The following is an 18,317-nucleotide window of genomic DNA, read 5'->3' on the forward strand; positions in this document are numbered from 1 at the left end:
AGAAAAAACAAATCCAACATTCATATAACAAATGATGTTTGATTGTATAATAATTTAGACATTGTGAATGCTGCCATACCAGAAAGCATGAAGGAGGAGAGCGGAAGAGAGAGAGAGAAAAGAGCCAGAGGAATGAATGTGGTTTAGCCGCAAAAGAGGCCAGCGGCAGGTGTCATTTATCACTGGTCCTCTAGCCTCGTTCAGCCAAGTCGCTGGGGAAGAAAGAGCCGGGCTCTCCTCCTGTAGAGTTAAGTCTGGAGCGGGAGGGAGGGAGGGGGGAGTGTCTTGCAAACCTCTGTAGCACATTGAAGGACACCACCGAGTACATGTCCTAGATTGTGAAACAAAACTTCTCTAAGTTTGACGTTGAACTTTTGGCTGCAAAGCCCAGCCAGGCGGAAGCTCCTGAAATATTAACACAATTCTCATGCCTCCATTAGTAGAGAGAGATGATTCAGACACACATACTGGAGCAGAATGAGCTCTTTCAAATCCTCCAGAACAACAGAACAAGAACCACTTGCAAAATTACAGCTGCACACAATTACAAACAAACAAACGCCAGTTCCAGTTTTCAGTAAGAATGGGTCCAATAATAGAAAGAGCCGAGTGAAGGGGGCCGCCCTAAACGTAAAGTTTCATTTGACCCAAGGCTGAACATACACAAGGGACTCCAGAGAAAAGCACTCTGATTTTTATCAGTGCGTTTATGTGCTGGAAAAGAGAGCCAAATGGCAGAAAAGCAGATCCCGGAGGAAGCATTGTGAAAAGCACTGGCCTGTAGTCTATATACTAGAAGAGAGGGTCAAAAGTGTGGGGGGGGAGCATTTTCACGGCCGGGTGAAGCCCTAATCTGCCCCTGGGCCACACACACACACACACACACACACACACACACACACACACACACACACACACACACACACACACACACACACACACACACACACACACACACACACACACACACACACACACACACACACACACACACACACACACACACAGGACTGGTGACAGCTGAGGATTAAACAGATTGCATGCTCAATACTGTACTTCGTATTCATCATGCACTCGTCACTTCCTCTTCTTTTATCTTTTAAACTAGAAAATATCTAAAGTAACAGCTACTTTTCCAAGTTCACACAAAAGCTGCTTTAGGCTGTTGAACCACGGATAAGAACATGGCAAAGATCCATCCTGCACTCTGGAGACACCTTCACTGACAGCAGTGACAGATATCAGCCACTCTGGAGACACCTTCACTGACAGCAGTGACAGATATCAGCCACTCTGGAGACACCTTCACTGACAGCAGTGCCAGATATCAGTCACTAGGTGCTGAGCTCCTCAGTGCTGAATCAGTAGTGTAGGATACCAAGTCCATTAGGTCATAATACTGGGAGCAACATGCATAAAACCTGTTTAGCAGAGAAGACAATGCTTCATACATCCAGTGGAGACACACCCACCAGGGATTTGTTCCCTATTTGAACAATGGAAAAGCCACGAGAAGAATGAGTCTATAGGCCTCTACATGTATAGACGAGACTATGTACCTGCTTTACAGGTGTTTTGGCAAGTGTACTACTAGCTGCAGGTGACCTGGATCCTCTGAAAAGAGAGCCTCCCTGTGCTTTTCAGCAGGCCTGACCTCTGACCTCTATCAATCAATCCTGAAAGATGAGGAAATGAATGAGCATTTGAGTAAGCATGTGTTGTGTGGTCAGGCTAAATGCAAGCCTTTTGGCGGGCCGTTGCAAAGCAGACAGAGGAAACACAAAGAGCCATGAATGATATTGGATACGAGAGGGGGCAGTCAGGCCGGGAGAATGGACTACTTTGTAACCTGTCATCATGGGACTTTAGGATGGCAAAAAGATAATTTCCTCTTCCTCAACCCACACTATGAGGCAAGACTATAGGTTGTCTGAGCAGCAGTGAGCCATTTAAAGCACTGTGCTGCTGGGATGGAACATCGATGTAACAATGAGAGGGAATATAGGTATGGATGATGATGATGATGATGATGATGATGATGATGATGATGATGATGAGGCATGTGCTTTTGAAAAAGACCATCATGAGCAATCCTTCAATCGTTTACAGAGTGAGTTGGGTAATGACAAAGGCTTCACTTCGATCACAAGAGGAATAAAATAAGGATGTAATAAATGCTTTCTCCATTCCTGCTTGGGTATTTCAATGATTGACATGACACAGAAGAAACCTCCTTAACAGCAGCAACACACATTAGCCATTAAGCACCATGTGAGACGAGGAGTTGTACCATGGGTCAATAGAGCAGTGGCTCAGTGTTAAGGGCTCAGGGCCTATAAGGGCGTTGAGGGGAATTCCTGACCAGTTGCTCTCTGAACAGGTTCTCATCTAGAATCATTCCATACAGATAAGTCACACATTTTGACTACTGGCCTAATTAGTATAAGCACTGCCTCGATGAGAGCTTGTATAATACAGCCAGGTCCGAAGCCAAGAATAGTAACGCCTGCCTAGCCCTGCACAGACTCTCGTTTTCCATCATACGAACCTAAGAATGGTCTGGAGGTGGCAAAGAAGAGGTTTACAACAGCAACATAATGGCAGATTGCCAGGTGTGGGGGTAGGGGTGAGCCACACAGCAAACTTAAGAAACTGTCAGTCAGGACATCGAAATCTCCATCTGTTCACAATGTTAAACCCCTACCTCTACCACGAGCATCTAGCAGCCAGCCTTCACCAAACTCCATGCTGACAACAAGCACTACATGATGTCACGAGATCCTTTTGATTCATTATTTACTTAGCCTTGATTTGGTTCAGTCCATTTGAGATTTGGATATTTTCTTCGGAAAGAGTGCAGCACATTTTAGTCCGAAAAACACATTGTGTAATAACAGACATTAGACGACGTCAGAGGAAGACAGAGAGAAGCGGGGGGGAGAGCGGAGATAGAACATCTACACAGATGCATCATCCAAATGCTTTAAGTTCACCAAGGGCTATGCTACCTGTTCCTTGGGTTTAAACTCTTTCAATGGCCCTGTTTTAGGGCTGTCACTTTTTATTCAAATTTAACTTTGAATGTGGGGGAGGAGGGCATGTTCAAATGTATAATTGACCTGTTCGATTTTTTTTTTTTTTTTAATTAACCAAAATTAACCAACTGCTGCTTGCTGGTAACGTTAATCCCATGTCAGAAAAAGTCTCCAGATTTGTCGCGTTAGTCTCTTCTGAGAAAGATTGTCTCCAGGGTCTGAAAAGTTGTCTCGAGTTGGATGCAGCCAAGTGTTGTGACTGTGAGCGTCCAAGCTAACATGTCGGGCCGATGCCCGGTGGCCTGGCCTGGAAAAAAATAAAATAATAATAATAATAATTAACCAAAAAACTTCGAATATATTCGAACATTTTGCGGGCAAATAAAGTTCGTTCGAACTTTATTTTGGGAAAAAGTGACAGCCCTACCCTGTTTTGAACATGTCCATGACCATGTTTATTTGATTGGTTTGATAATGCTATTACACTGAATAATGTACATTTACAAAAGCTAAAGCAACCTTGTTTGACTGGTCTGTATGACTGTGACTGTACACCCCTTAAAGGAGCCACACTTTGAGGAGGTGTTGCCTCTGAGCTGATTAAGCTGTAGGCCTACTACTACAGGGTGGTGCAGAGTAAGCTGTAGGCCTACTACATGGTGGTGTGCAGCAACACCATGTAGTAAGCTGTAGGCCTACTACATGGTGGTGCAGCAACACCCCGGTAGTACCATTCCTCATACACTCGCTGTCCCTCTTCTCAACCCTGTATGGGTCTGACCTCTGACAGTGTTCCCTCTCTGAAGCCCTCATGGTACTACTGAAGACCTGAGCGAAGCCCATACGCTTTGTGTCTGCACGCAACGCATTCACAGACAAGCACTCGACCCGGAATGTCAACACGCATCTATGTCTTGTGGTTAAGCCAGCAGCACATAGAGGGACTGTCTCTGTCGGTTAACGGCCTACGCCCCAGTGTTTGAGTGTGCCCTACATTCAGCCTTTCAGGGGACCGCCACCAGGTACAGTGTGGAACGGTGAACTAGTAGGTAGGGGGTCATTTTTGTGCTGTGCTAGTAGGGAGAGAGAAAAAACATGCCACCAATTAGATCTCTCCATCTGTGCCAAAACAAGAGATAAGCCTGAAGCCAAGTCTGTCCCCTGAGCTATTCTGCACAATGCCATCTTTGATCAAGTCAACACAGGGGGATTGATATAAGTGCTCTTATGCGTAACACTCTAAGGGCTAATGTACACCGCCTCCGGAACGGATGCGGTACCCACACTCATGTAATCTGCCAGATGTATGCGTTTTTTCGTACCGCATGTATTGCACATCAATTAACATGGACGAGAGTCGAACGCAGCGGTAACGCATCTGGTGTACATTGCCTGTAACACTACAAGTCAAAGAAAATTCAAGCCACTTTTTCAGTTCAGTGCCCAATGCATGTCAGTAAATCTAGCTCCGGTCCGGTCCAGCCCGCTCCGAGTCTTGTGTGAGACTCCAGGAGACAACAAACAAATATACGGGATTGTTTCATTTAAAATATTAAAATATTTCTGGTTTACATGAGTGATTGTGTAACACTAGATTATCTTAAAATCAAGCATTTTTCAAGGTGTACATTTGAATTCAAGCATATTCCTAACCTTGAAAACATAACTGGTAAAAATAAGCATTTTCCAAACATTCAAGACTTTGTATGAACCCTGCATAAAAGCTATTCTGGTTTACTTTTGAGTAGCAGGGCTTTGTAGCTTGGGTTATCCAGTAAAGGAACAGTTTGAAGGAACAAAGTTTGTGGTTTGTTTTGAGTACGAGAAATAGTCTCAATTTAAACCCCTAAATAGACCACTAAAAAGACAAGCATGAAAAATTTCCATTGTTTACGACTCTCAGAAGGTAACATTGAGCACACCGTGCCAAAACAACATCAACCTCTGTTGACTCGGACTTGTGAACAATCTTCATTAGTGAATGTGCCACTTGTCCCTTTCACCACTAAAGCTAGGCCATGAAGTCTGATAGACTGTCACTGTCTTTTTATGAACTGTGCATTCATAGGAAACTCCCAGTTCCATCACAATAGCAGCCCAGCGCCTTGTCCCAAGACAGGACAATGACCACAACCGCATAATGAGGGGAACGTCAAAGTGAGTGTTTCACGCCACTGTTCTGGTGACCCAGGGGAAAATGGACAAATGGTGATCGCGCTCTCCTTAAAATAATCCCATTGGGCATGCAAACAGAGCTTTTGTCATATTCCAAATAGTAGGGGAGTGGGTGGTGATTAAAGGGGAGTGGGTGGGGGCAGTGTGACAACTCATTCCACGCATGCCTTCCCACTCCCGTGTCCAATCACACTGGCCACTTCTACTATGACTACAGGCAACATGGCATGCCATGCCAACTCTTTTGACCTGGTTACCTCCCTCTGCAGCAGAAGAATCCACTCTGCATGTCTTGTCTCAACCTATGGTCTCAAATAGAAAGCATCCATCATCACACCAGGCCACCTTTCTCCTTTCTCCAGACTCTTCTTCCTTCATTCTACTTTGACTAAAAGCGCCAACACCCTTGATATTACTTTTTAATCTATGTGTAAATGCAGCAGCAAAAGGGGGTCGTCTTGCATAATAACAGTTGCAACACACACGTTTTTCAAGTAAGGAACCGGGCAGATGCCTTGCATGCCATTTTACTGCTCACGTCACCTGTCAGTACAGACCTTTGCTTTTCAAAGAAGTTAAGACAAGCCATGTGTGCAAGTGGAGGCGAGTGCAATGTGAATTTGAAATGTTTACATACAGTAAATCACTTGCATCCAACATCATCCATCACTTGCACCCATGTGTGTGGAGACATGTTGTGGGCTTTCAACCCTGCATACCTTGGGCAATTCTTTAAGTTGGTTGGCATCGAGGAGAAGCTCTTCCAAGCTGCGACTGTAGCGGAATATCTCGTCGGGGACGGTCTGTAAATTGCAATGCCGCTTGTCCACCGACTCGACGTGGCGGTTACAGCGCCACAGGGGAATACACTTCAGCATGTCCGGTCCGGCCGCCGTGGGGGGATTAGGTTGCCGGTGCTACTCCAATCTCCGCATCGGAGGGTGAAGCGAGGGAAGGTTCTGCGGGGGTTGAGGGAGAGGAAGAGGGAAATCACTGCTGAATGAGGCCGAACACACGCTCAATGTCGAAACACTTCTGTTCCCACGACGATCCAAAATAGGAGGCCGAAATCCACAAAAAATAATCCCGCAATCAGATATATTGTTCCGATCCCAGTTCAGTTGTAGTCACGGGGTGTCCGATTTGTCGTGTTGTCCACCCCCGGGGTTAAAATGAACATAAACCAAACCGAGAACTGCACACTTGGTTGAAGTGTTTCCTCACTTGCGCTGAATGCGCTCACTGAGTAACGTTAGCCTATGTTGCTATCGCCACCATCCCTGAATCACAATCACACCGATGCCCTGCTGTTGCTACTAGCTGGAAAACATGAACCAAAACAAACCAGCTAACGTTATAGAGAAGTGTCGTTTGATTCATCATAGTTATGAGTAATGGTTTGTTATTACAAGCACTTGGTCTATCTATGCTATCGATAGCTACCACACAAATGTCCCGCGGAGCGAGTCTTGAGAGTGACCCGGGGTCTGGCTGCGGCGCGCAGGGATGTGATCGCCTCGTCCTCGCCGGTTGTTGTTAGCAAGCTAGCTAACGTCGTTAGCTAACATTACGGGTCGCTCTCTCACGCCTTTGTGCCTAGCACCATCGGCGACCGTCACTAAACAGCTTCCGAACGACTAGCAAATCCAGCAGCCACATCCCAAAAGACGGCGAGGAAACTGTCCAGGGTCTGCTTTTTTATTGCGATAGAGGCAACATCAGCAACACGAGCTTCAGCAGCGACAGTGCCTCTCTGTCTCTCCCCTTGTTGAGCTGAGCAGCCAGGCCGGTTCGTGTGGTGGGGGGCTGGGCTAAAGTCGGCTGGAGCGCCGCCGCTTTGCACGGCTATATCGCTATCGGTATACTATCTATGGTTAAAGGCTACACTTTACCTTAGAGCTCCACCTAGCGGTGAATGTTCTTTGTTTTGTTTTTTAGTGCTTGAAAATCCACTCATCTGGAGTTTGTGTGTGTGTGTGTGTGTGTGTGTGTGTGTGTGTGTGTGTGTGTGTGTGTGTGTGTGTGTGTGGTGTGTGTGTGTGTGTGTGGGGGGGGGGGGGGGGGGGGGGGGGGGGGGGGGGGTTAAAGTGGGAGCGTACCTATGTTCCCCGGGTCCTATATTCCCCGTTTTTGTGGGACCGGGGAACATATAACCCTTCCTAACCTCCCCCAGACCCTAACCCAAAACCTAACCTCTCCCACCCCTCACGCCTAAACCTAAGGTCGGCATTGCGGGTGGTCGGCATAGCGGATAGACACCCCAAATGTTACGGAGAGTGTTAAAAACGGGGAACATAGGACCCGGGGAACATAGGGATGACCTCGTTAAAGTTAAGGGATTTGATCAAGTCTCTGGATAAGTCAGGGACCATTAGGGAAATTTATGAATGGGTCACTTTACATGAATATAGTAGAGTGAATTTTGTGTTTTTTTGTGCCGATGTCCAATGCATATATTTTCCAGCTGTTTTGGTTGATTGCCGATACCGATGTATGCCCCCACCTAATTTAAGAGAACATCAAGTCTCTCCTGTAGTGGAATTAACACATTATTATGCCTCTTATCGTGATGGCCCACTGGCAGACTAATGTGGAGCTGTTTCTCACGAGGTAGAGCGGGTTGTCCACTATCCCTTTGGATAAAATAGGTCAGTGGTTCGATCCCCGCCTCCTCCAGTCCACATGTTGAAGTGTGCTTGGGCAATTAAAATACTCAACCCCAAATTGCTCCCGATGGTATGCCTGTGTTAGCTTGCTGCCATCGATGTATGAATGAATGGATGTAGCCTACCTACTCATTGTAAAGCGCTTTGGATAAAAGCACTATAAAAAGCTGACCATTTACCATAAATACAATGCTTTTCAAAATGTGCACATTCACTGGCAATCACATGTCCTTAGTTAATTCTGTTTGTGTGTGTGAGCAGGTATCATACTCAACGTGGAGACCAAGGTCCTCCTGGTGCAGATCTTCGGGGAGAAGAGCCACCCTATGAGGTGACTATTTTAATAAAGTGTTCTGTTTCTGTACTAAATGGATTTAAGATTATTTCATCCTTGAACACTGCTTTATTACAGAGAGCATTTGACAGTAAGTCTCAAAGGCCACAGTATTGATAATTTCAGGAAGGGTGTAAGAGCAAAAGTGGGGAGCTATGACATAGACCCATGTCATTTCAATCAAATGTACCTGTCATAGGAAAATGGGGAGGAAAAGTAGGCAGGTGCCTTTGTTAAATGAGGCATTGAGGTTGAATATGAAGGAAGGCTGAAAAATGTACTTCCCTAAAAGCCCCTGAGTGACTTCTGTGAAAATCTGCACAGACTAATACCTGCAAACAATGAACATGATTATATTGTGCTATGGAAGCCAAATTATATGGAAATATAGCTATATATTTATCCACATTTTCTTAAATTACCTTTAAACAAGTGAATGTAGAGGTAAAACACTAACACTATATACATAAGTTCCCATCTCCCATCATATTCTAGCCAGTGGAATAGTGGGCCCATGACCAATAAAGAAAAGTCTCTAAAGTTCTGAGACCAATGAGTGAGCCAGGTTTTCATGATTTGATTGCACAGTGAACTATTCTCATCAGTGTTTAAGGAGAGCGCTGTTGTAAAAGTGATTCTGAAATCTGTGTGTCACTGGCTTCTGTGTGGAGGCAGTAACCTTCTCCTCGTTTCCCCCAGTGTTTCCTTTCACATTTATTAACTGTCAGCATTACATTTTCTGCCTGTATAGCATTGGCAAAAACACAAGCAGTAGGCTGTCAATGAACTACTGGTAGCACTTTACTTTACAGCTTAGTAACAACATAATGGGGGTAATCCATCTAGATCTCTTTGTGAATAGCAATATGTAAAATATGCATTATATATATAATATTCTTGTTTGGAAAGGAGCGCTTTGGACTGTTTGTTTGAGGTGGTCTTTGGATAGAGGGATTCACCTATGGGCGTGCTCTGTACTTATGGGGCGTGCTCTGTACTGGCCCTGGCTGGAGCAGGATAATATTGGGTTTTGATGTGTACCCTGAACCCCAACATTGTTAAATTGTAAGTCTGGTTCTCTACCATCTGAGCTAACCAACCTGTTAGTTGGTAGAGCCACTAGGGATCTGTAGAGCCAGAGACTAAGTATTATGTTGTATCCACATACTACTTTCTGTTCAAGTACTTGTAGTTTTTAAGATATATTCCACCCAAATACTATTTCATGTCCAAGTACTTAGGTATGTTTCAGCCACATACTACTTATGTCTAAGTACTTGTGTTTTAAAGCACAGAATATACCTTCAAAGTACTTGGACAGAAAGTAGTATTTGGGTGGAATATACCTTCAAAACTATAATACTTGGTCTCCGGCTCTACATATCCATAGTATGGCTCTAACAAGCAACAGGCTGGTTAGCTCAGATGGTAGAGAACCAGACTTACAATGTAACAATCTTGGGGCTGAGGGTTCAAATCTCACTTGGAGTGAGTGTTTATTTGATAAGGATATCTTTCACTTTATATTAGGGTACACAAAGAGTAACTAATGGACAGGTAATGATTCAGTACTCAAACTACTGAGTATGATGCACCACTTTACAATAGGGTACACAAAAAGAGTAACTAATATACAGATAATTCAGTATTCATAAACTACTGAGTATGATGCACCACTTTACAATAGGGTACACAAAAAGAGTAACTAATATACAGATAATTCAGTATTCATAAACTACTGAGTATGATGCACCACTTTACAATAGGGTACACAAAAAGAGTAACTAATGGACAGGTAATAATTAAGTAATGAGTAACTAACAATTAACTACCGTATATACTCATTGACTAACCATTAACTAATGAGTAATTACTCTAAGGAACTAACAACTAATCATGAACTAATGATTAACTACTATACTCACAATGTGACCTTAACTAATATATTCACAAACTGACATTTATTAATCATTAACAAATGATTAATTACTCTACTCATGGAACTGACAGACTAATCAGTAACTAATGATTAACTACTATATTCACGAGCTGACATTTAGTTTTTTTTAACCTTTATTTATACAGGGGGAGTCTCACTGAGAGCAATGCTCTTTTTCAGGAGCGCCCTGTTCACATTCACACCTGGAAGCTGACCAGTACAACCAGTCTGATCTGCTGACCACTGATCAGCTCCACTGGAGTAGTTGGGTACTCATTAAGTAATGATTAACTACTCTACTCAGGAACTTAGATACTAATAATTAACTAATGACCACCTACTCATTAACTATGATTAACTAGTGATTGTCTAATGACAAATTATACATTAACCACTCATTAACTATTAGTTAATTAGTTTACTAGTAACTACTACATTATTTGTGTACATTATTGTAAAGTGTTACCCACTTCAGTTTACATGCTATTAGTTTGGCCTGTAGATTGTGCTCTGCGCTTGCATCAAAGAGCATGGACATTCTTGGCTAATTCTTGGTAATGGCTAAAACACTACAGCAGATTCCTCAGTTGATTGCCTTCAACAGGGCACCAAATACACAATGATACAGGCAAATAAATGATCAAACTAATGGTAAGTTCAGTCAATAGAAACAAACAACTGGAACGGTAAGATGCTGTTTATGGTCAACAAAGGCTTTTATTGAGTACAGGCTTTTACTGAATAATCAAGTACTTTGCCTATGCTCTACCATCGGAATCCAGAAATCTGTTTAGAAATACGACTCAACATCTTCAGTATGATTCTTCATTCACCAAATGTCACAACCGTCCGTAAGAAAATTGCATCACACATTCCGTTTAATTGTAGAAAGAAAAGTTTACATGTCCAGACAATTTCATAAAGGAAAGGATAAAATAAACAAAACTAAACAAAAAAAAAAGTGGGCAAAACTGTTGTTTTACAAGAGTTGATTACAAAAATGTGAAAACCTACAAAAGAAAAAAGGGGAGGGGATCTTCACAGATCACAAAGCAAAAGCAAAATCTGAAGCAGAAATATTTTTGAACCAATCCCTCAATGGGACCCTTTAACAACAATAATATCAACATCAATAAAAAATAAAAATGTAATTACAGGTTTAAGAGGCCCTCATCTCTCGCTGCAGTGACACTGGGGCTGAATGAGTCTGGATGGGATGGGTACTCGTTTCAGACAGTTTATGCGGAGAGGTCACTGCTGTTGAAGCGGTCTTGGTCATACACCTCCGCCACGACTTTGCGACCTCCAAACCAGCGGTCGTTGAGGGCCTGGATGGCTTTGTTCATCTCTGAGGCCATGGAAAACTCCACAAAGATCTTGACGATGATATCCGCATCCTCCTCTTCGCCCTGCTTTTCCTGGTATATGATGACTCTGTTGACAGCGCCAAACTTGCCGCACTCCTCAGTCACCTCGCCTTCCAGGTCGTCGTCGATGTCCTCTGGTCCCACCATGTTCCGCAGCACCATTACCGTGGACTGGGGACGAGCAAGGATTAACAATTAACTCATTTGAAAGTAAAAGGGAGCAAATAAAAGCTTTCTACACACCAATGCAGCCTCATTGCCATCTACTTACCCCCGAAATAACCTTCCATCCCAATAACTATTTGTAGACGAGCACTTTTCTCAAGCAAAGTTTACAAAGTGTTAGGCAATCAAGACAAACAAAAAGGAGTAGAAACAAGATTACACAAGAGTGCAGCTGCAAAACAAGGAAACAGTCGTGGAAAGACAAACATTACCTAAGGAAAAGAGTAGCCACCCTCATATTTCATGCCCTACTGAGAAACCTGACCTATAAGTTTATTTGTCGTCTGAATGTTTCTCAGAATATCATAATCTTGCTTCTGACTCAGCCCAGTCTTAGTGCAATTAAGTATCAGTCCAGCACTTGGGCTCATTGGTACAGGCTCTTATTGTAGTATTTTTTGATGTGCTGATGTTAATTGTGTAATTGTTTGATGTTGTGTTGCTGTTTTTTACTGTGTGTTTATATTGGACCTTGTGTCTGCTAATAAAGATTGATTGATTGATATTTAGGCCTGGAGCCCATACCACGAATGGAGGATAAACAGATGCAGGATCTGTCCCTTGATCTGGTTTGGCTTGGCTTAACCAGATCAAAGCAATCGAGCTATTCGGTCCCACGATGCCGGTTATCAGCTGGGTCTGTCAATTTGGAATTTCTTTATCCAGCTCTGAGCTCGTGCACCTGAAAATGCTCGTGTCCATGAAAGAGGCGTGGTTTCTAACAACTAGCCAATCACAATGCAATATGGACATTGAAAGCCACATCAATGTGTATTAATTAACGGATGTTTACTGCATGTCACAATCAAAGTCTGCGTTGGATATGAGTCTGTTACTGAAGGACCATCTAAAGTTACCGCTTTTATTCACATCAGTCATTTGATTTCTGCTGCCGTTTCTGCCTAATGCCTATACAACAGATTACCGTAATATAGGTCTACTCAATAAAACCTGCATGTTTGCGAATACAAGTCTAAAATCCGTAGGCCTATTTAGCTCAGATTTAACGTTAGAATTATAGGATCTGAATCAACAGTGTGGGCGTAGTTTTCATTGAATAAAAAAATAGCCTATAAAAATAGCAGCTATGTTGCACACAGAGCACCTTAGTGCGCTTTGGAGATGTTTATGGTTCATTTTTACGCAGGTGAGTTAGTGATATTTCTCCACGCAGCGTTCAGCTACAATCGGCAGGGTCAAACATGCTTGGGAGCAAATACAAATTTATACTTCACGCTGGAGGAACAAACCATAATATGAAGAATTCAAATATGTAATAAATCCAAAGGCAACACTGCTGCACATAATCACAGAAAGGAAGGCTGGCAAAAAAGTTATTCAGCTTGCTTGATTTCGCCACCAAAGTTCAGCATCTCTGTTGCGCACACGGTGCGCTTTGGAGACGTATGATTAAATGGGTCTTGGTGGTCGTAAAAGGCTCTTCTCTCCTTTTCCAGGAAGCTCATTGGTTGGTGGGCGGTGCCTTTTAAGGTTTAATCTTATCCTTGCAACTTAATCTGCTCTCGACCAGAGCCCTGTACCAAGAAGCAAGATTAGTGGTTTAGCGAGGTAACTTCAGGTTTAACCCTGGTTTAGCCGTGCTACAAAGCTAGTTAACTTCTTACCGACATATATTTCCATAGCAACTTATGCTTCACACTTAAAGGAACACTCTGCCCATTTTCAACCAGCTTTGTATCATTAGAACAATTGTAGTATATCAGAAAACTGTAAACGGTTTTGAAGTCTGTCATTTAATTTGACAGTTATTGAGTGTTAAAGTGTGGACCAGTGACATCACTGGTCCACACTAACTCAAATGAATAACTCATTAACTCAAATCAACTCTCAATAACTGTCAAACTAGATGAATGATGAATAGTTTGACAGTTATTGAGAGTTGATTTGAGTTAATGAGTTATTAATTTGAGTTAGTGTGGACCAGTGATGTCACTGGTCCACACTTTAACACTCAATAACTGTCAAATTAAATTACAGACTTCAAAACTGTTTAGTTTTCTGATATACTACCGTAAATTCCGGACTATAAGCCGCGGCTTTTTTCCCGTTTTTTGGCCTTTTTTGGCCCCTGCGGCTTATATAACGGTGCGTCTTATCTATGGATTTTTTCAGCAAACGGCCACTCGGGAACCTCCAAAATCTATGGATGTTGGTATGAGGCAGAACGAGAGCAAGACAGACATTACGAGAGCGAGACCCTGATTGGATGATGTTGCAAAAAATGTGTCTCGCGACCTGATTGGAGCACTGTGCCACTACGCTCTCTCAGCCACTACGGTAAAACACCCTCCCTCCTCCCTCGCTCCGGGGGGAAAAAGGCAGCGATTGAGCCTGAAAGAATGAAATTGAATGTAACATTCCCAATTCTATGTATTACATTCTAAAAAACTAACAGCAACATTTTGGAAGGCTAAGCCACACAACTAGCTCGTTGTAATCTAACATCATGCTTCAAAAGATGGAGAACTGGCTGTGTTACGACGATGGCGGCGAGAAGAAGGAAAGAAGGAAATCGAGTAGCAGCACGTAACCTTGGCATCAGGGTGTTGACACAGAGAGCAGACGGCCGAGGTGCCGTTCAGATCCGACTGAAGGCTCAAGTTTGCCAGTGGATCCTGACAGCGTGGAGGAGTGTCAAAACATCCACGATCAACAACGGGTTCCGAAAGGCTGGACTGCTGCGTGATGAAGAGGAGGACGCCGCCAGCTGAGGGCCTTCAGAGGCTGTTCGATTCCGACAGTGACGAAGAGGAGTTCGTTGGTTTTGAGAGCGACAACGAAGGAGAGAGGAGAGTGGCTGACGAAGCCACCCTGAGCCTGTTCGTTTCCGACACTGAAGATGAGGACTTTGGTGGTTTTAGTACGCAGGAAGAAGACTAAGATGAGGATTAATGACTTGACTTTTCTGGTTACAGCCGTGTACTGCACCTTAGCCTAAAAGATGAAGACGAGGATTAATGACTTTTCTGGTAGGCTGATTACCGTATATTTTAAGCAGCCGTGTTACTGCAACTTTAGGCTTACGCGCTTACTGTCGTGTTACAGGCACTTTATTTTGCACTTTAAAAAAAACACATTTAATTTAGCCATTGATATTGCCTCGTCAAGCGCTGTAAGCTTTGTTTTTTGTTATGGTACTACTGTAGGCTATAATGTAGATCAGTGGTTTTCAACCTTTTTCATGCCAAGGACCCCTAAATTTACACAGCACAGTACATGTTCTGTAGCTACTATTGCACTAAATGGTAACACTTGAATACGTTATGCAAATATGCAACTTGTTTTGTTGAAATGTTAATAAATGGGAGCTTCCCCAAACAGCCATCTCTTTTCCGACAATCCCCTCTGTGCACGAACCCTTACATATGGTAATTAAACATCAAAACACCCGCGGCTTATAGACCGGTGCGGCTTATATAAGAAAAAAATAGTCAACTTTGAAGGTGCGGCTTATAGACCGGTGCGCCTTATAGTCCGGAATTTACGGTACTAATGTTCTAATGATACAAAGCTGGTTGAAAATGGGCGGAGTGTTCCTTTAACCTGGTCCGCAGCAGGTTAAGTTGCAAGGATAAGATTAGACCTTAAATACATCGCCCACGAACCAATCGAATCAGCAGTTTGGAAAAATGGCCAACCCCTTTCTGGACGAGTTTCCCATCGAGGAAGGAGCACGAATTGTAACGTTGAATTAATCAAGGACTAAATCCTTGCACTTGTTGCAGGCTACATTTTAATTAAGCCCTACTTACCACTTTGGAATATGTTTTTATATATTCATTTTTGTGCTCTCAAGTAGCCTAGATACGTTGTTTGACCCCGCTGATCGATTGCAGCTGAATAGTGAGTGGAGAAATATCACTAAACCGGCATAAAAAGGTTACATAAACGTCTCCAAAGCGCACGGTGCCGTGTGCGCAACGGAGCTGAGACTGACGTTGGGTTGGAATTGAAATGGTCATACAGCCTACTACATCTAAGCAATTTAATATGGGATCACCTGCACACAGGCGATCCCATATTAAGATGATTCATATCTAGGCTACCCCTGCATTTTGCAGCTGCAACTGTGTTGCTTTTGGCCTGTATAATGTGATTGAACTTCATATTTCCAGCATCATTATATTAAATATGGAAATATGCGACTCTGCTGACAATAGCCTATATATGTGACCACAAAATAGGCTATTTTTTATAACTGAAATCTATGCCCGCACGTACCGTGTCGATTCAGTTCAGAAGCATTTTTTTATTTTATTATCATTCTTTTTTTTATTGATTAGCCTATAGGAATTATTCAATCAGTGCGACTAAACACATCATGAGATCATTATTATTCATTGAGCCTAAATGGTCTATACATACGGATTTTGGACTGAGATAGATTACACATTGCTTCCACAAAAGACATGCCGGTTTTGAGTTTATTGAGAGGGTGAATTGAGCTGCTGTAGATAGCCTACGTGGAGGCAGAAACCGCTCTTCAAAGAAATTACTGGTGTGGATAAAAGTGGTCACTTTAGACAGCCATTCGGGAACAGACTAATAATATCCAACGCGGATTTTTATTTCTGCGGTTTCATTCAATGAGGAAATAGGCGTGTCTGGTGCTGTCAGAGTTGGAGCAGTCAATATTGCATTGTGATTGTCAGTTGTTAAAAACCACACCTCTTTTGCGGGCACGAGCTCCAGTGCACGGGCATTTTCATGTGCACAAGCTCTCAGCTTGATCAGAAAACCTGGTTGGAGTTAACGAGTGGCAAACGAGGTTCGTAGTACAAGTTAACTACAATCGAGCTGATCTGGTTTAGACAAACCAGATCAAGGGACAGATCCTGGATCTTCTTATAGAACATTCGTGGTATAGAGCCCAGGTTAAATGTGAAGCATAAGCATAAGTTGCTATAGAAATATATCTCGGTAAGAAGTTAACTAGCGTCGTAGCACGGCAAACCCAGGGTTAAACCTGAAGTTACCTCGCTAAGCAACTAATCTTGCTTCGTGGTATAGGCCTCTGGTCTTGTTTAGTTTCAAGCCTGGATTTAAAAATGACCTGGAGGCCGCTGCCCGGGAATCTGGCTCTTAAGGGGTAAGAGATATTTCAAAGCTAATCATGCTTTAACCCATTGATACCTGATGCAGCATTTGTGTGTATATCCCTCATTTGTGTGTGTATCCCTTTAAGACCGCGAACCGCGTTAACGCGGTCTTAAAGGGATACACACACAAATGCTGCATCAGGTATCAATGGGTTAAACAATTTCGGCAACACATACTAAACAGTTGATCAGTGAAGTGATTTCTTCTGTTAGTACTACTTAAAATCAGGGTTCATACACATATTTCCTTGACTTTTCCATAACTTTGTTTTAGATGTTTGTGTAGGAGGTGATGCTCATATTGTAGTCTCAGGCGTCTATCGCCCACCCTCTGCACCGAAATCGGCCCTTGATGACCTTGGGAAAGTGTTTTCAAAATTTGTTTTCGGCTGAGCTAATAGTCTTAGGTGCCCGGAATTTTGAGTGGCTCTCAAAGACATCCGCTAGTCTAAAGCACCTACTGTATGTCTAGAATTAGATCTATCCCAGCTCATTCACCATCCCACTAGGCCAAACGCAAAAAACCCATCTAAATCCACTCGTCTTTACCAAGACCCCTTAAATAACCTCAGAGTGGGGGTTTTGCGCAAAGCATTAGCGATCACTGCCCCATAGCCTGTGTCAGACTGACCAAAGCTTTTGAATCTAAGGGTAATTTAATCAGAACACGTAAATTGTATAAATTTCACAGATCAGGGTTTTTACAGGATTTATTTTACTCCGACCTAGAGAGACTATGTTTAATCCCTGCTCCTGAGCTAGCTTCAGATCACTTCTCTCGTGTTTTTAACCTCATCACCTTTAAGCATACCCCTTATAAAAACTAGAGTAAAAAATCTCTCCAGTCCCTGGTTCTCAAGAGGATGTTAAATCAGCCCTGTGAATCAGAGACTGTGTGGTCAGATGTCAGATCTACTGATAATCCTGCAGATTGGCTACATTTTAGGAAAATTAAAAACAAATGTATTAGCTTAATCAGAAAAGCCGAATCCGACTATTATTTAACCTCTCTCACCAACGTTTAGGGTAATACAGCCAGCTTTTGGAAAACTGTGAAATCACTCAAAACCACTCCCCCCTCAGATGAATGGTGAGAATAATACAATCTCTAACAAAGTAGAGATGTGTGATGCCTTTAACCAGCACTTTGTCTCTGCTGGTTATCTGTTTGAGAGGCTCTCTGCCTGTACGGCTCCCTCAGGTCCCCTCCCCTTTCGTCAACCGATTTTCATTTAGACCGGTAAGCGATCATGAAGTCCTTGAGGCACTCTTAAAACTAGACCTCACTACCGACGGAGACGAGAGGACTACACAGCCTCCAGCGGGCTGTCCACGGAGGAGGCGGGCAACGAGGACGCGGCAGCTAACCCCAAGCAGCGCCGTCTTTTAGGCAGACCGCCGGCCAGGCAGTACTACACGAGAACAGCAGCAAGAAACGACCCACGCGGAGGGGGGG

At 43.2% G+C, this 18,317-nt stretch overlaps 2 protein-coding genes across 4 annotated transcripts in view; both read right to left on the reverse strand.

Moving 5' to 3' along the window:
* The window catches only part of scrib (scribble planar cell polarity protein), a 168,406-nt gene extending 161,440 nt beyond the window's left edge, over positions 1–6,966 (reverse strand). Inside the window, exon 1 of the mRNA XM_083631875.1 lies at positions 5,930–6,966. Within this exon, the coding sequence (XP_083488001.1) occupies positions 5,930–6,088 (159 nt within the window). The 5' untranslated portion in view covers positions 6,089–6,966. The remainder of the gene's footprint in view (positions 1–5,929) is intronic.
* A 3,875-nt stretch (positions 6,967–10,841) lies between these two features.
* Positions 10,842–18,317, reverse strand: part of LOC310772543 (poly(U)-binding-splicing factor PUF60-like) — a 34,993-nt gene continuing 27,517 nt past the window's right edge. For all 3 annotated transcript variants that reach the window (XM_083632378.1, XM_083632379.1, XM_083632377.1), the window contains one exon: positions 10,842–11,687. In XM_083632378.1, coding sequence (XP_083488504.1) covers positions 11,388–11,687 — 300 coding nt within the window. In that variant the 3' untranslated portion in view covers positions 10,842–11,387. The remainder of the gene's footprint in view (positions 11,688–18,317) is intronic.

This window comes from Poromitra crassiceps (assembly GCF_964638095.1).
Source record: "Poromitra crassiceps genome assembly, chromosome: 2".
Lineage (NCBI taxonomy): Eukaryota > Metazoa > Chordata > Actinopteri > Beryciformes > Melamphaidae > Poromitra > Poromitra crassiceps.